This window comes from Episyrphus balteatus, chromosome 2, assembly GCF_945859705.1.
Source record: "Episyrphus balteatus chromosome 2, idEpiBalt1.1, whole genome shotgun sequence".
In the NCBI taxonomy this organism is placed as follows: Eukaryota; Metazoa; Arthropoda; class Insecta; order Diptera; family Syrphidae; genus Episyrphus; species Episyrphus balteatus.
Window position 1 is genome coordinate 120,961,815 of NC_079135.1, and position 19,418 is coordinate 120,981,232.

At 30.7% G+C, this 19,418-nt stretch overlaps 2 protein-coding genes across 2 annotated transcripts in view; both read right to left on the minus strand.

Moving 5' to 3' along the window:
- Positions 1-701, minus strand: part of LOC129911636 (putative ATP-dependent RNA helicase TDRD12) — a 112,050-nt gene extending 111,349 nt beyond the window's left edge. Inside the window, exon 1 of the mRNA XM_055989493.1 lies at positions 692-701. The gene's annotated coding sequence lies outside the window, so the exon portion shown is untranslated. The remainder of the gene's footprint in view (positions 1-691) is intronic.
- Positions 702-2,956: 2,255 nt separating this feature from the next.
- Positions 2,957-15,854, minus strand: LOC129910194 (HUWE1-associated protein modifying stress responses). Its single transcript, XM_055987467.1, has 6 exons — positions 14,970-15,854; positions 7,906-7,995; positions 7,658-7,832; positions 7,423-7,548; positions 3,889-4,114; positions 2,957-3,711 (listed from the first exon to the last, which is right to left on the minus strand). Exons 1-5 carry the CDS (start codon positions 15,136-15,138, stop codon positions 3,991-3,993), a joined length of 684 nt encoding a protein of 227 aa, XP_055843442.1. The 5' UTR covers positions 15,139-15,854; the 3' UTR covers positions 2,957-3,711; positions 3,889-3,990.
- Positions 15,855-19,418: the final 3,564 nt, after the last annotated feature.

Below are 19,418 nucleotides of genomic sequence, written 5' to 3' on the forward strand. Positions count from 1 at the left end.
TAGCTATGTTTGATAAATTAATAGCAGTTATTAGAAAAATTGACCAGATAACTGGTTTCTTAGATACATGATTATTAAGATTTATTGAGATTGGAAAATAGCCAAAAAATCGAAAAATATAAAGTTGCACTTTCAAAACCGAACACAATTCTTCGTTCATTTGAGAATAAATTGCGTGCAAACTTATTAGATAGTAATTATTTATAAATTAAAGCTAATTTTCCGTGAACAATCTTTTACTAGTAAGCAAAAGAATTGTGGTAATTTTTTTGAATACCCAAGTTAATTACATTTTTCTAAGGTAAACAATAATGCACATTGCACACATCTCACATCTACATATTCTGATAATCTTGATCAACAACGACCCTATCATTAATTTAAATATGTCAAACCTATAACTTTTTTGTCTGGAGATAAATATAGCTAATATTAGTCATTGTTGCAAAACCCCATGTTTTGACTTTAAAAAGGCAAACTATTTGCAAAAACAAAATGACGTTGGAATGTTTAAGGACAAGAAACCTCCGTGTCGCTGAGAAGTAGGTACATACTTTATTTAAAGAATACACAGATAGAAAAATCATTCGGCTTTATCACGAATTCCATTCGTAACGGAAATTAGCTACAATTCCCGAAAAAAACAATCACAGAATTCGTTCGTAATGAAAAATTTCATACAAATCGTCACTAATAATCGGATTTAGAAAATTCACGATACGAATGGAACTCGTGATAAGGCCGATTATTTGATTTTAAGCACGTTACGTATTCAATTTAAAATGTGCTGGTATGTGTAACATTGAATCTGTTTAATTGAATCCAGCAAGTATTGGAATCAACAATGGCGTCATATTATTTATGTTTTTTTTAAGTAACGCAAAAATATTTTATCTGGCCATATTAGTAGTTCATTCTAGGTATAATTTCATTTCAAAGCAACAACACCATTGTGGATTTCAAAGTATGTCAACTAAGAACGTAGTTTTTTTGTTTTAAAAAAATTAATCACGTTGCGTAGTTAAAATCAAATATTACCTTTTCCGGTTCGCGAAAATATTGGGTCAAAATTTTAAACGATTTAGTAAAATGCTAAAGCCATTTAAGTAAATTACTAAGTTAAAAATAAGTCTGTTTTTGACTAAGTGAATTACTAAAATGGCTTTAACATTTTACTAAATCGTTAAAAAAAAATTTTTCAAAAAAGTTTGTTTTTACGTTTTTGAAAATTAATTTTTAGTGCACAGAAAGTTTGTAAAATGCGTTTGTTGTAATATTAATATTAAATTTATATCAAATTAATTAAATCGATTTTGGCTAATTTCCAAGAGTAAATGTAAAATATACCATTTTTTCTGGAAATATTAAATTTTACAAACTTTCTCTGTAGTGAAAATCTATTTTTTTTTATCAATTATTAAAAAAAAATGTATTTATTTATTTATTTATTTATTACGTTAATCCACGTTCATTTTTTTTAAATTTCACATGCAACTGTAAAAGATAACATTTTTTTAAACCACCCTAATACGAATAATTTCAATTTAAACTCGTTGCCTCATATGCAAAAAGAATGAGCTTAAGCTCTATCTCACTTTTCAGAACATTTTCTAGAAATCTATCTCAAGTAAATTAGATACATAGGTAGACCTCAGGAAAATTTACTGAAAAGTAAGAAAAGAGCTTAAGCTCATTTTTATTGCATACGACCCATTACCTCAAAAACACGATTTAGATATTTCCGGAGTCATCAAAATAAAATTTTTTCGAAAAATTAAAAAAAGAAACATTTTTAGAATTTTTTACAATATTAAGATTACCATTTATTCATAATGAAACCATCGACTCAAGAGCAAAATAAATTTCTTCGTGAGTTCTGGAGCCATCAAATTTTGACTGCGAAATCTGCCCGACATTGACGACATAATGACGTTTTTGAATAGCAGGTACTGCAGTTGGACTTAGTACTTAGTACGATCGCAAATCAGACTTCCTCTAACGCAGGACCTAAGTTAGGCAGACGCTTATGAAAACACCCATATATGAATTTTGGAAAAAAAGTAATATATTGCATCACAGTATTGTCACTGTGGGTCACTGTGGCGTATGCGTAATATTTTTTATACTGAAAATCTTAATATTATGCTAACAGAAATTTAAACCGTTTTTTTGTTTTGTTTCAAGAATTGATATGGGGGCTTATTTAAAAAGTCACAGTTGAACAGTCTGACCATTTTTTCGCGAGGTTATGCACTAAGGAAAAACAACATAAGTCAGTTTTTACAACTTTTCAGGAGAGCGTTTTGGCTTCCCATTACAAATCAATGGTCATATCATTTTTCTTTTACCTGTAATTATGGAATCGCTCATTGTGCACAAAGATGCATTTTACTTTTGGTGAATATATACGCTCCAGTATGTCATATAGAAAAAATTAAAAATGCAATTTGTTCCTCAGAATATTTTTTATCGTTTAGGTCAAAGATATTTGTTTGTGTCATAAACTATGCGCTTTTTATGATGCAATATGCAAACAGTGCATTCAATGGTTTAAAAACTGAAAAACTTAAACGAGAGAAAATGGGACTTGATGTTATGTTTTCGTCATCTGCATTTGGGCCCCTTTTTGTATGAAATATCTTTCATACATAATAATTTTATCTTGGTTTAACTTCCTTTTTGATAAAGACACGATTTAAATTTTAAAAAAATAGGTTTTCGAGTGTTCAATTTGTGTTCTACGATGAAAGATCCCTGTCTTTTGTTTTCTAATGTATAGTGTTTTTTTAAACCTTTTTCAATGGTTCTGTTTATTTTTCCTTAGTCACCATCACCATACCCAATTGAATATGTATAGTGCCTGATTTATTTTTGTGTAATCGATTTTGTCTTTAAACTCCAAACCAATGGAAAACAATATAATACAAAAGTAATATCCATGAAATAAATTTATTAATTTAATTTGTTTGTAGTTCCTGAACAACATGTTTATTTTTATTAAATTTTTTGGGAATATTCTTATATGCCAAGATTACAGTGTAATTAACCAATATTTAATAATTAATAATAATAATAATAATAGTAATAAACATTTGCCAAAGAAATACAGAATTCGATACATAGGTACATTAATTATTATGTTTCTTTTTTTGTTTTTTATTTTTATTAAAATTTAATTTCTGTTTTTTTTTTATTTGATTGAAGATTCTTTTTTTTATAAGTTTTTCTTGTATTTTTTTTTATATTTATTTAAATTTTCAAAGTTTAACTTATAATTTACTTTATTTTATGTATATGGCTATCGAAATTTAAATTATCCTCATTTCACTAGCATTTTTGTGTTCGAACACTACAACATAATTTTTTTGTGTTATTTTTTCTTATTTTATTCTGTATTTTTAGGAAATCCTTATTGTTTTTTTATTTTGTTTTCTTATTTCCTTTCGTTCACATTTCAAATAGGAATCAACTTGTTCTTTTTTTTTTGTTTTTGTATTGCTTACATCTGGATTTTCAAACATTTTATCATAAACTTAAAAAAAAAAAAACAAAAACAAAAAAAATATAAAAATTACTTTTATAAAATTTGTATAAAGCAATTTCTTTCCGTCTTCAATTTTTTTTTATATTACGTACGTATAAAAATAATAACTTCTTCCTTCTTCATCATCTTTTTTTTTTAATTGTTTCTATTCATTAGAAACTATTTAACTAAAAGAATAATCAAAAAAAAATATTTAATTAATTAATCACTATTGGGCTGATTAGAATAAATAAAGAAAAGAAAAAACATTATTTTTTTTTGTTCTTCGTCGTTTTATCAATTACTCTTCTTCATAGTATTTTTTTTTTTCTATAAAGTGCACACAGTTTAGGTTCAGCATATACCTGGGGAAATAATGATCGATCGATGCTGCTGCTACATTCAATGAGACAGAAGATGGTGTTTGCATTGTGTTAATTTCATTTTTTCTTAGTCAAAGTGGCCTTTTACATAAAACGTTGCCGCTTACTGCTGTAATGACAAACATCCATTGTGTCGTCTAAAGGACTTGCTGGACGCTTACAATGACGAGCAATTTCATTAGCTACAAATGCAAAGAGTTCCGGGCCTCTGTAAGAAATAATGAAAAATAAATGATTGAATTTGTATCTGTAGGAAGTGGAAGTATTATTAACATTAAAGCGTGGCATTTACGACTATATTTTTGTACAAAATTAAAGAAAAAATCAATGAAGGTTGTTAGAGCACAAAACGCATGTTTACAAATATTTCGCTTCTAAGACAGTACTTTACGAGAGGATCAACCCAATATCTTTCATCGTGCAACATCTCTTCATGACCACCCATCATGAGAAAAGTCATCACAAGATTTGATTTAAACATAATTCATTTTAAGTTACTCGTAATTTTCTTTCAATGATCTTTTTTTTAGGAATAATTTGATGATTTTTGTTTTTATTTTTATACTGTTTCTTTTGATATGTTCCTTATGTTGTTGTGTCCTGAGATGAGTCTTACGATTAGGTATGTAATGATTTATTCATTTGAAATCCTTTGCGAAAATGAATTCAGTTTGACGATGTTAACTCTAACAGCATATTATAACGGTTAGTGAGATGGACTGAGCTGCTGTGTTGAACCCAGCCTCTATCAACTTTAAACTTTTTTCAGTGCTACAACCTCTTGCGAATAATCCAAAAAAAACTTCTAAGATTACACAGCCACAAAAAAAAAATTTTTACCTGGGGGTGCGACTATGTCATCATATGGTTTTTGATTCGTTGTACCGAATGCAAAGTCCATGTTCGTTTCAGGTTTTTTGTGAACAATTTTTGAAGTTATCTAGAAAACCTGAAGTGATCGAGTGAAACGAACTTCGGATTCAGTTTCAGCGACCAAAAAACATCCCCAGGTTGAAAGTAAAGCTGTGAGGATATCAAAAGAAAGGGTTCAAAACATCTTGCAGAATGAATCGGCCATGAAAAGGCTCTGCACAAGGGGGTGTCGCACCTTGATAAAAAACAAGCTCGAAAAATAATTTCACAGGATAATTTGGACAGATTAAAGAAGGATTTGATGGATTATATGCCTCGATTTGCAAATATGAACGAGACTCGGGTCAGATCTAATAGCCGAAGAAATGGATGAATAGCCTGTGGTTCCGTAAAAAAAAAAAACATTAGAACGTCTTTGCCGGAAAGAATATGGGAAGAGATTTTTGGAATTCGAAAGGGATTCTGCTAGTATATTAACTTGAGAAGGGTAGAACAATTACAGTATTATATTACTTCAACCTTCTTAATCAGCTGGACGTCAAAATTCATTAGAACGGGTCTGGTTTCAAGAGTAAGAAAAAAATCATTTTTCACCAGTTCACATAAGTTCTTTGGCTATGGAAAAAACTTCGTCATTCGGGGTATGATGTACTCGCCCCTTATCTCTATTGTCACGATTTGGCACCAACAGACTTTCATCTGTTCCCGAAAAATAAAAAATTCTGTCTTGGATGCGATTCGGGTACAATGAAGAAGTTTTGGCATTAGAGAGCATATCGACGCACATAGGAGTATTTTCAGTAAAAACCTGGTCATAAGTCGATTTTCTGAAAATCAAAATTGACACCAAAAAGTTTGGCAAAGTGGGTGCAAAATAAACATGTGTCAATATGCTGCACTCATTTTTTTTGTTTTTCGATCGTGTCTTGTTAAAAAATGAGTTCAAAGTTAACTGTTACATCTACCTCATTTTTATTTGAATTCGAAGTATTTTGGTAAGTGTTATTCTATATGCGATATCGAAGTGTTGTGATAGAAATCTAAAAAAATTTAAATGGAGAATTCTTCTTCAGTTATTTATTAACGATATTAATAAAGTTTTGAAAATGTTAGATGGTTTTTTCTATTTTAATTTTTAATTAGAACTAGTATCTAAAAACTTGATATTTTTGTTAAGTTATTATTTGAACTTTAATGATTTTGTTTTAGTATACCCCGTTATTCTGCGATGAATTGAAACTTATGAGTTAGTTTATATATTCACAATGCAACAAAAATTGGGTGCTCTTAGGTGCTCTTTAGAGAATCGAGGGTCAATTAGTTTTTCACTTTCTGATAGAAAATACTAATTACTTTATGCAACGTTTTTTATTTTTAAATTAAATTTACTGATGTTATTAGTGTATTTTATTTTGGGTGATCTTAATTAAGGTTGGGGAGGAGAGAAAAGAAACTGAGAATTGCGTATTAGGGATGAGGAAAAAATGTTTGGAAAAATAATGTCGACAGGCGGAGTACAGGCCATTAATCAATTTTTTTAGTTTTTCGTAAAAAAATAAAAATAACCAAAACTAGGTTTTTATTGTATTTTCTTGTAGGAATACTCATTTTAAACAGAAATAATAACAAAAACCACGAAAAATAATTATGGCCAGGTTTTTGATGACAATACTCCTATGTGCGACGGTTAAACTTCATAACCTCGTAGGTCGAAAAACTCGAAAAAAAATATTGTTAATGCAAACAATTCAGAGCTATCTTTTCGTATATTCAGTTCAACAATGTTGTTTTGAACATTTTTCAGGAATGACAAAATTCAAAAGCTCGTATTGATAGATCCCAAACAAAAACGCAACATATTTGATTTCTGAAAAACTTGCAAAAACGACTTACGAGGTTATGAAGTTTAACCGTCGATATGTATCTACTACAGATCCGCTATACTTTTTATTTACTTTTAAGGGCTAGTATTAGTTTCGTGATGAAAAACTTTAAACTGTGAACAATTAACTAAACGGTATCGTTCTCTGCTAGAAAAAAAGAGACAAACTATCGGTAAAGATATACTAAAATAATTTTCTGTCGCAAATGACTGCCTTGAACTACTTGCCAACAACCTGAGTCAAAATCAAATGACCACTCCAAAGAATTTAAGGAAAACCCAAGAATATAAAATCGATATACAACACTTCTTTATCGATTTTAAATTCGGATAATATAAAAGCGTAATCAGGGATGATGTATAGAGGCTCATGTCACATTTCGGCATACCTGCCAAACTCGTCTGATCACCTAGAATGAAGGTGGAGAAATGTTCATAATCCGTTAAAGTAAGCCAGAGCATCACCGAAGATTTTTTTTATCACGGAATCTTTAAACAATCGTAATTGAAAAAAAGTGAGTATATTTTTTTTTTTTGAAAGCTATAAGCCCGAAATAGTAAGAACATTTGTATATATGTATGTGGTACCAATTTTAACATAAAAAACAATATCATTGTACAATCAAATAAAAAAACGCTTGCCAACTATTGTTTTTTTTTTCTAGCTTGGAAGCAACAAATATATTTTCCAAAGAAGAGAAACATTCATCACTGTCACAAATCAAATTTTTTTTACTACATATTACATATTTTTAACTTACCTTGGTCTTAAAACTAGCGCTTCTTTAAATGTGTGCAAATCTGTCGCAGGTTCTTCACTTGGAGTTGATGAATTACTGCTAACACCTAACATAAGTGCATTCGAACTATGTTCTGGTTTTGGTGAACTAAATTAAAATAAACAAAAAAAAATTAATTATTAAGATGGAATCTAAGGTTTACAAAATTTTGAAAGATGAAATTATTATTCTTCAGTGACCTTCAATTAAAACTCACCGACGTGTTACATTCAAAGGTGGTGGTGGCTTTCCAGCTAAATAGGCTAAAAGGTCAGCACGTCGAATAACACGGCGCTTTTTGCTTCTTGCCCAATCAACTAATTCTCTAGTACGCCTTTGGTATCCACTTTGTACGCCTGCTTCGCCGGTACGTTTAATTCCTTCACAAGAATCTAAACAAAAATAATCCAAACAAAAGGTTTAAGCTTAAAAGTAAACAACTATTGACAAGAGAATATAATTAACCTTTGTATAAAGTCGTCACTGTACCAGCAGCCGTCTGAAATGGTAACCACAAAGCCCCTGTATCATGATGATAGGCATTGTTTGAGCGTTCTGTAAAAAAAAAGTGTTTACATTCATTATTTGAATGTTTACGTTAAAAAGAACCTAACTCGATACAATAATAATATTGTCTTAATTCACAGATACAAATAAAACATCTGTTGCGTGTGTCAATTATCTTATCAAAACATTATACTTTTTCAATGATTAGGTCCAATTGACACATAAAAGACAGTTATGAAAGAACAATAACTCTTTCGACTTAGTCAAGGAGAAATTTTTTGAAGAAAAAAACTCACATGAATCGTAATCACTATGACCTATGACTACACTTGCAAGCATAATGGAAACACCCCCAATTGCTTTCTTTCGACTAAATATTTGGACCCTAATGATTCCTGAACGTGCTCAATATAAGCGTCCAATATTGGACTGCTGTTAAAAGTAAATTCTGACATATTTCGGTCTATTTAACTGGTTTTTAGTTCTTGGTAGTCATGATCGGAGCATTTCCAATGCAACTATGGTCTATGAATTTTTATGATTTGTATCGCCAATGAATTTCACGCTCTATACAAAGTTTAAAGTTCCTCAAAATCTACTTTTTGGCTTTTTTTAAAATCACGTTTAAAGTGAAAGAGTAGAGGGATGGTGACGGTTGATCAAGAAAATCGAGCGAAAAATACTAGGGGGATTTTCAGTACCCCAAAATTCGATTAGAGAAGAAATACAACAACGAACTGTACGGGTTGTAGAAGGACATCAACCTAGACAAGCGACTGAGGTGGCTAGTTCATTTGACCAGCATGCACAACAATGCTCCGTCCCGGAAAGTTTTTAGACTTCAATTCAGACAGAGATGCGCAGTAGAGAAAGAACTCATATTAGCTGACAAAAGCAAGTAAAAGGGAAACTGGAAGTAGCTAGCTAATTACAGAGATGGCTGGAGAAACTTGTTGTTTGAAGCCCGAACCCAAAATGGATTGAAGCGTGTCGCGCCGCACAGTGCGTTGATTCAGTTCAAGATACAAAATTCATTAAAACGGCTCGATTTTAATGATTTTTTCTCGAAATTTTATTTTGTAGTTTCAACTCAAGTAAATATTGTGTAAAAACATTTTTTATTTCGGTAAGACATGGAAAAAGAAGAGAGATGGACGAAAGTAACCTGTAAAGACCGTAGTGTCCACTTTTAATCCTATTAACTTTTTTGGATGAATACACGTGAATCAAATGTGTCGCTGAAGTTTGAAAATAAGGTATTTTTGGGAGAAATAAACCGTCATTTAAATGTTTACTGAAACATTCAAAGGCTTTCGAGTCTGAGAAAACACAATAAAATAAACTTCGCTTACTAAATTTAGAAATGTATCTCCGTGGGGCAGCGCTTCTTAGATCAGCACTAATTGGCCTGCTTTTGATATGTTACCTTTAAGAGGTTGAATTTCCTGCTGCAGTTACATTTTACAGAAAAAAAAACTTACTTGTAGGAGGTCCTATTTTGTGACTTTTCTACTTTTTCTCCTGGTATTCGTTTATTTTCATACAAGGCATACAAATCAATACCCAATCAATAAGATTTTTCTCAACTGCAGTAAGTTAAGAAATATTTCAAGCAATCGCTCAAAGGAATTGAAAATAGGGGAGTCACTTGAGTAAAGAAAAATCTTGTCTTGAGGAAAATTTTCTCTCAAACTCGAAAATTTGACTGATTTGAATTAACTGTCATCAAAAAAACATTTTTTTTTTGTCCAACATAGTCGTCGAACTCGTACAACTCAGAAATATTCGCGATTTATTGTATTATAAAATCAGTACAAATTTTAATTGTTAAATACGACGGGTTTTATTTTACATCGAACACCTAAGCACAGGGAGCCAATTCTGGTTCTGTGAATAAGTGAAACGAAAAGCTTTTCACTTTTTCAATCATAAATTTGACTCTCGTTCTGTGAAAAAATGAAAACAAACATCAAAATTATTCATATGAATATTTTTCTTTCACTAAATTATTCAATTGTGAATGTTTAAGTCGAAACTTTGAAACATATTAAATGGATAATTTTTTGAAAAAAAAAGTAGAAGCAAGTGCGTTCCAAAAAGTCAAAAGCGAGAATCCTTAATTTTATCAAAAGATAAGATAATAGAACTTGAAGTAAAAAATTTGGAGATGAAAGAAAAACGGTTAAAGCTAGAGAAAAGGAAGGTTATTATATAGCCTTAGAAAACCTCCCAAACGCTTTGGCCAATTTGTTGAATGCAATAAAAGAATACATTTTTTTTTTTAAATTTGATATTTTTATTTAACTTTTTTTTTTTTAAATTTTTATCTAGAGAAATTATTTCTTACAATTTGCTCTCGAATATTTCATCCTTCGACTAAAACATTGCACTCATTATTAAAATTTCCTCTTATATACATATCCGTTACATATTGAAATTCATCCAAGGTGGTTTTTGTTTTGGAACATCTCCAAATATAGGAATCGTGAGAAGTGCATTACCACTAAAAATCAAATGATCTGCACCACATTATGATTTGCACATTTTTCGAATGTCCCCTTTTCTGCAGTTATAAACGTGTTCTATTTCTTTTCTTGGTGTTGCAATTTTGATGCGCGTACCGTCGATTAACCCTTTAACAAACGGGAAACCTGCGATGCCGAAAAACTTCCTTTTTATCTCCAAAAACTGTGCAGCTCTTGGGAATTTTACGTGTCGGTTTGGAATGCAATTCAATGCAATTGCAACCTATGTAATGCATTAAGAAACTGATGTTTGGGATAATGAAGATAAGTAATCCTGAACCACAGCTCGTTGGAAGTATCTAAGTATTGCGCTAAAAAGCAATGAACAAAGTACTTCAGTGTGCGCTGGAAGTGCATGTATTCTTGATGATGATTCAAGAAATGGGATTATTTCATCTATTAAAATTCTGCATAAACGTTTTGGAAAGCGGTATAGCTGTATGAAATGTTCCTCCGTTATCATTTCGGAAGGATTTTTGTTGTTTTTAATTTCTTCTTATTAATCTTATGTTATTTCTAGAAGAGAAAATATGTTTGTATGGTATTACAGCACCAATTTACATCGTTATGTACCAAACCTTTGCGTATTCCTCCAATTTGTTTGAATTAGAGTTCTAACATAAAAATTCACCACAGTGAAAGTTTTTGAACTAACACGTTGTTTTCATTCGCTGGACGAGAATCGCTTTTTTGTTTTAAATGAATCGAAAAAGCGAAAAGAATGTGTGAAAGCGAAAATGAAAAGTTCTTTTTTCGATTCACGTGTTCACAGAACTAGAATTGGCCCCCAGATAATATTATCATACAGATATCTTGTCTGCTCAGAAAAATATGAATCATTTTTTTTCCTTACCAGACAAGGAGCTTTCAAAAATAAAGCTGAAAAAACTCTTTTTCAATTGGACATTTTTTTTCACTCACTCTCATAAGAAAGAAGAGGTTTTTTTTTTCAAGAAAGAAGATGAGCGAGATTATTTTGTGTGTATTTACTGAATATTTTAAAGCTTTTGGAAAAGCTCTTTTTTGGTCAATTTCAGTTTCATATATCATTTCTCTCCATATGAATAAGACATCTGTATAATTTATTATCTCTGACCTAAGAGCTTTACTTTTATCAGCTGATTTCTGTTTTGACATTTTTTTCTTTATTTAGAATCTTATTTCATGAATTTTGTGGAAAATCTTATATTTACCACATAAATTTAGTATCCACAAACGACAAATAACTTTTCGCACTCCAAACAATTTTTTTTTTCTTAAATGACAACAGCTGATTTGATTTTAATAACTCCGAACTCCGCGCTCTGACAAAATACCTAGAGTTATTCAGGGTGCGTTCAGAGCGCACATCGAACACAGAGGAAATAGCTCTGGTTGAAAAAGGAGCTACAAAAACCGCTTGACAACGGATTCGGAGCGACCCAGAGTACCATAGAGCTCACAAGGAACAAACCTAATAAGAATTCGCTTGAGCGAATGCTTAAGATATTTCTCAACTTGAGTGACGACTATGAATTTCACCCTTAACCGTTTTTTAGGAATCTGTTCTGAGGTGACTCAAAAGTAAGAACAAAGAATCTTGTTCTAACTTGTCTAACGCTATTGAACAACAAAACTAGAGCAGTTTAAAAACATCATTGAACAAAAAAAGATGTTCTCTTCTATTCGGAACAGTCCAGAACAACATTGCTAATACAAACTTAAGCATTCAAGTTCAACATATCCTACGGCAATTTTAAAATTCCTTTTATGTCTATCATAATTTTAAACTACCGAATGTTATGAAATTTGTTTTGTCAATTATATGTACATATTTGATTCACAAATATGCACATCAAAAATTCAAATTTTAACAAATAATAAATTCACATAAACGTCAACGTCACGTCACAGTTGAGTTATGTTTTTTTACTTATTTTTAGTCGTCATTAATATTTTTTGATGAATTTTTATATTTCATTTTGTCGACACTTAACTTTGCTCATTCTACTTATGCGTATGTACCCGAATATCAAACAAAAAAACACATGGTACATACTCTAATGAGAGAGAGAGAGTAAAGGGAAGCACCTACACAACAGCAAATATTTCTTTTATTTTAACTGATAAATAATTTAGAATTAATAATGAAACGTTTGTAAATACGAACCTAAGCAGATGGCTATAATAAAATATTCAACAATAAGAAAAAAAAAAAACTACAACAGTCGGAAAAAGTATTTTGACAAAATGAACATTTTTCTAACTGATGAGAATAATCTGTAACGGTTTAACATAAAATAAGGAAATTGACGGTTATTTATTAAGTATATTATGGTGAATCGCATGATGGTCAATGTCAGTCATATAGTTGGTATTATGCTTTGAGGCTGCATTTTTTGTATAAAAAGAATTAATTTTTGAGGGAAAAAAATATTTTGACAAACGTTCTTTTTCAACGTTGGAAAGGTGAAGTAATGCATTTTACGTGTTTCAAGCACGTATAAAACTGACAGACTTGTAATGGCCCCGATTTGTAAAAAATTGGGCAAAACGGCGGAACCTAACATTGAAATTAGTGCATCTTCTGTTGCAAGTCATAATTTCGGTGTGTCTGTTAAAAAAAACTGTGGAGAACTGAATTTGTCACGGGAAACTAAAAATTACCAAATATAAAAACATAAAAATATAATTATACAATTATACCATTCAAAATTTACCATAAATGGACAAAAAATGAAAAAAATGTACTAAAAAAAATAAACGCATTTTGAAGAATTCACTTTAAATCGGGGATTGACTCCAAAAATTCTGAATTTGGAAATGCCATTCTTTCATCAGAAACTTCGTAAGCAAAAGTACCCTTTGCATTGAGCTCGAAAAAGACAATTTTACCATGTTTATGGGAAGTTAATACAGTACTTACCTCATAAAGCAAAAATTGAAAAAAACTGAATTCTCAAAGGAACATATTGGCTCTGAGAATTCAATTTTTTTTCGATTTTTGTTTTATGAGATAAATACTGTGTTATCTTCCCATAAACATGGTAAAATTGTCTTCTTCGAGCTCAATGCAAAGGGTACTTTTGCTAACAAAGTTTCTGATAAAATAATGGCATTTCCAAATTCAGACTTTTTTTAGTCAATCCCTGATTTAAAGTGAATTCTTCAAAATGCGTTTATTTTTTTTAGTACATTTTTTTCATTTTTTGTCCATTTATGGTAAATTTTGAATGGTATAATTGTATAATTATATTTTTATGTTTTTATATTTGGTAATTTTTAGTTTCCCGTGACAAATTCAGTTCTCCACAGTTTTTTTTTAACAGACACACCGAAATTATGACTTGCAACAGAAGATGCACTAATTTCAATGTTAGGTTCCGCCGTTTTGCCCAATTTTTTACAAATCGGAGCCATTACAAGTCTGTCAGTTTTATACGTGCTTGAAACACGTAAAATGCATTACTTCACCTTACCAACGTTGAAAAAGAACGTTTGTCAAAATATTTTTTTCCCTCAAAAATTAATTCTTTTTATAAAAAAAAATGCAGCCTCAAAGCATAATACCAACTATATGACTGACATTGACCATCATGCGATTCACCATAATATACTTAATAAATAACCGTCAATTTCCTTATTTTATGTTAAACCGTTACAGATTATTCTCATCAGTTAGAAAAATGTTCATTTTGTCAAAATACTTTTTCCGACTGTTGTATAATTATTATAAATTTTATAAACATGTCCAACACCAAAAATAGAATTCAGAACAAACAGACACGAGACTAAAGAAAAGGGGGATGTTTTTATAATCTCTGCAAAACTCCCTAAAAATCCATTTCCATATTTTTAAGGAAAACCGAAAAAAAGGTCAAGTTTTTCTAATTTTTGAAGACAATCTACATTTCCACTTTGCCTAAGGAAGAAGCTACCTGTTTTCGAGAACAAAAAAATACCTACAAAGAAAATACAAAAATTCCACAGCAGGGTGATGATAGAAGCCCATTTTCAACCCCTAGCAGGTGTCAACCAATAAGACGAAAAAATAACAACAACAACAAAACGCAGCTGTTCCTGTGAACCGCAACATCCTCCCAAAACCCAAACACAATTCCACTTTTTCCGACCAACAAAAAATAATAAATAGTTTCATGGAATCTCCTTTTTATTTCCTTATCCAAGTCAAGTGAAAGAAGGAAAATCCATATTAGGTCTTTTTTCCTAGAGAAGAGTAAAAACACACTCAATTAAAACAAAATGTCGGAGTTCGTCGGAGGAAGACAAAGAGAAGAGAAGATTCTTGTGGGGCTACGAAAAAATGAACTTAAAACAAAAAAAAAAACGCAGGAATTACATACTTCAGAAGCACCAGCAAATTTGTCCTTGACAAAGAATATAAAAAAAAAAGAAAGAAAAAAAAAAAGTGTAGGAGGGGCACCCTCCAAAAAGATTCTAAATTCACATTAAAATACAAAAAAAAAAAAAAAAAAAATACCAGAAAAGTAACCTTACCTCTGTACAATTGTGCTACGGCAGTGGCCGAATCTTGGAAGGCTCCCCAAACGGTGCTAATCGAGTTGTCCCTTTGTCTATGGTATTCCCGTTCGCAGTCATGTTGAGCATCTAATTCACGGAGACACTGCTCCTCGAGCCAACTGTCGTCGTTGGGTTCTTGTTGCATGATGATGTGATGTGTTTTTTTTTTTGCCTTTGCCTTTTTTTGGTTGCGGAAAAGATTAATTCGATTGATTTTTATTTGAATTTTTTTCGTCGAAATCGAAAATTGAATCAAAACACACCAAAGGCGACTTTTGTTTAATAGTTTTTAATTTTCACTTTAAAGTGAATGATTTTTTTATATCGAGTAAAGTATTTAATCTACTTTTTCTGAGGATATTAAAAATATTCTTCTTCACTAGGTTGAAAATTTTTTCTTCTTCTAATTATCTTCTTTTTTTTTCAATTCGATCACACTTTTTTTTTGCTATCAAAATCAAATTAGGGAGAAGAATATGCACGAGTTTCTTCCTTTTTTTTTCTATAATTTCTATTTTCAATTGATTTTTTTATTGCAATAAAAATTTAATTGATTGTTAAATTGTTTTTTATGTCATGATGAAAATTTTTTACTGCGAAGAAAACTTGAAAAGAACATGAACGCCATTTTAATTTTTTTTTTGTATTATAAATGGCAGAAGCAGCAGAAGAATTTAGAACAAGAGAGGAAGAAAAAAAAAATTACGACGACAACGATGATGATGAAAAAAAGGCGAGAACCGAATTAAACTGACGAAGACGACGAGACGATGGAAACGAATACAACTCCAACCAAAATTTTTATATGAAAATCATCCAACAAAAAGTGTATTTTATTATTTTTTTTCAGCTGTTTTTGTTGGTTTTTTAAGTGGAAAACTGTCAAATTGTGAATGTGTGTGAGTGAGTGGAGGAATATTTTTATTTTTCATCAAAAAAAAAAAAAAAAACGTGTCGCAGGAAAAGAGAGATGGATATATTAGTTATGTGAAAATTTTTCTTTGGAAAATGCCCATGTAAAATGGGTGATTAATTTATAATGCGGGTTATAGATGTGTCAATTTTAAAAGGTAATTGCATTTACCTAGAAAAAGAAGTGTGTTTGGAAAGTAGAAATTTAAAAATTGGTCCGGTGAAGCCTTTTTCTATTGACACTTGGCATCACGGCACCTGGTGGATAGCGGCGAAAACCTCAAAGTTATATACACTCCTTTTCATCAGAATAGGTACACAACTTTTCAAATGTTCATTAACCGTTTGTCCCCAATAGTGGTACGTGACCTAACAAGGTTTTATTGTTTTTTGATAGTTTAAGATGTTGGGAAAAGCAACAGCTAAAACTATTTCAAAATGGACCATAACTTTAGCATTGTTTTTCTTGTAAAGTATTTTTTGAGGAAAAATCAACTTATTTTTTTCTTCATCAGAATAGGTACACCCTTGTTATCTTTAATGTTTTTGTGGATTTCGAGCAAATTTACCATGAAAACAAATAACTGGACTTTCCTAAGTGTAATTTAATAATCATATTACCATTTTGAAAAACATGGGTGGATTAAAATCGCTAAATTTTGGCGAAAACACCTTAAGAAAAAAAAAAAAAAAAACAACGAAGAATCCACCAGTACTGGTATGATTAAAAAAAATTACGAATTGTGAATATGCTCTATACAGACTTCAAATACAAACATTCTGGGGTTAAAAAAAATGAATGGTGGTACAAAAAATGCAAAAAACTCACTCTAAGACGAGTAAATTTTTACATGTGCTACCAGTTTTGGTGGATTACCGACAAGAATAAAAGTGAAAAACAGTTGTTATTTGTAATTTTAGGACAGTAAATAGAATGGTCATTAGTCCCAATCTTCTAAAATGGCTGAATTTTGAAAAGACACCATTACTACACCAAGAACAGAATTGTATGCGTTCAAGGTTTTTGAAATCCTTTATCACATGAAAAGTTGAGTGGTATTTCTTGTTATTTTTGGATCAACGAACATTTAATTTTGATGTCCTTGGTGAGTTAAACTATCAGTTTAACATTCTGCGAAAGGAGAAACCATTTTGAGACCAACTTCATTGTTAAAAAAGAAGTGTTAAGGCATGAAAGAAAATAATCTACTACGATAATACAAATAATGAATTTCAAACGTGAAGAATGGTCACAATTATTTGTAAATGCATATTCAAGAAACTTTTCCTTAATTCTCTAGTATTTGTGAACCAGTATTCTGAATTTTTAAGAGAACCACGCCTCCTACCACAAAAAATGCTCTGTAAAATATTAGGAAGAAGTACAAATCTAGAAAGTACTTGAGTATCTACCATAGAAAACAACCATGAACCTTGTTGAAAATGTTTGGAAATGGCGAGCCCGTACTGATGAAATTTGTGATATTCGATTTTAAGAGAAAAATATTTCCTAACCTACCATTTAACAATTTAGGGAAGAGATTCAGATTGATTGCATAAAAAAATTTAACAATGCAATTCCTGGACAGTTTTGTTATTTTTTTATGAATAAAAACGTCACTATACAAAAAAAAAATAAGTAAAATACATTATTAAGAAGAACTTGGTTTAAATTCATTTCATGGACCACTTTCACATCATTCTCTATGTGTACCTATTCTGATGAAACAAAAAAATTACTCAGTTTTTCGATGTGAAATGCTTTGCCATAGAGAAACAAGAAAAATAACCACACGTTTTGAATTATTTTTTTTTTGCTGATTCTGCTAACATCTTAAACAATGACTTGACATCAAAATATTATTATTTTTCCTACACTGTGAGGAAAAAACGAATACTGAATATTTGAAAAGTTGTGTACCTATTGTGATGAAAAGGAGTGTAGATTATTTTCCGATTTGCCGTTCAATTGAGTTTCCATAAGAAATGTACAAAAAAGACCTTGAAAAACATTTATTTTACGAATTAATTTTATATGTACGAGTGATTATGATTGTAAAATGATAATAATATGTGTTTATGTCTAAATCCTCTAAGGCCACCCCAAGTTATAAATATGACTTGCATAAGGTTGACTTTTTTCGAATCGGCAAGCTACAGTTTGTATATATGTTTAGTTAAAGGCTTGATTACTCAAGTCAACCATTTTAGAAAAAAAAAAATAGGTTTCCTTAAGGTTTCCTAGAAGTGTTTTGAGGAAGCCTTTGTACATTTTAGTTAAAGAAGGCCTTTTTAAGCGTTGTTTGAACCGTTGCTTTCTAAGGAAACCTTGTATTTTCAAATGAAAGAAGGCCTTTATAAGAGCTGTTCCAATCCAAGAAGTTCTTTTATGTATGCAATGTTTTTTATCTTGTAAGAATGTAACATTTTCTTTCTGTAAGTATGCAATGTTTTGCTTTAAAGTACGCACTGTTTCTAGTGCATTCGAAAAAAAAAAAATAGCATTTCAATTTGTAGTAACAGTTATCTCCCTATTTTCCACTATTGGAGCGCATGGTCTACTAGTAGAGTACTAGGCTGGTATATGGAGGTACATACATACCTCGATCGATTCCTGGCCGGGCCATGTGAAAATAAAAAAATGTGTTCTTTTTTAATTAAAACAAAATTCTTCGCATTTCAGTATAACAGAAAAAGCAGTGGAATGGCCAAAAAATAAGAAAAACAAAAAATTAAAATTAAATAATAAAATAAAATTCAAATAAGGCCTAGTTTCCTTAACGAAGCTATAGCCTCGCTAAAATTTTTCGTCATTTTGTAAAAAGGTCCATAAGGTCGATATATGTACGTTGTTCGTCACAAGCTATTAGCTATTAAAAGACCTGTCCTTCTTCTTAAACAAATCAAAAATAGTTGAAACTTATGCAAGTTAAATTGGAGCAACGCAAGTTGCTTGAACGGGACAGAGGACCCGAAAAGGGAGGTTAAATCCTGGGCCCCAATTCCACAAGTTTCCTCGGAATTTTCCAGCAAAAAATTTTTTCACTGAAAATGGGTTTATCTGTTGAAGAGAGTGAGGGTCGAAAATCTCAATAATTTTGAGAAGGGTATAAGAATCCCCTTTCATTTAACGTAACTAATTAAAAACTTATCGTCGGTTGACAACCAAAACTGACTAACTAAATACAAAGTTAATTACAGAATAGCAGTTAGTGACTTTAGTTTGTAAGTTAAAGATAAACAAATGTGTAGGAAACGTACTTATACCTAAGCGCTGCAGATTGATCTAGGTACATATATTTATGTTAAAATAATTTTCCTGTTCCTATCTTTTTTTGTTTAATATGTAATTCTGTATTCTTTCAAATACATAAAATGAGCATGATTTTATAAAGGACAAGTTAAAACTGTTCACTATGGCGTATACGTGTTTTGTAGCATTCAACATTTAGAGATTTCTTAATTTATGTAAATAAAATGTATTTCTCATATTCAATTAAAACAACTTAAAAA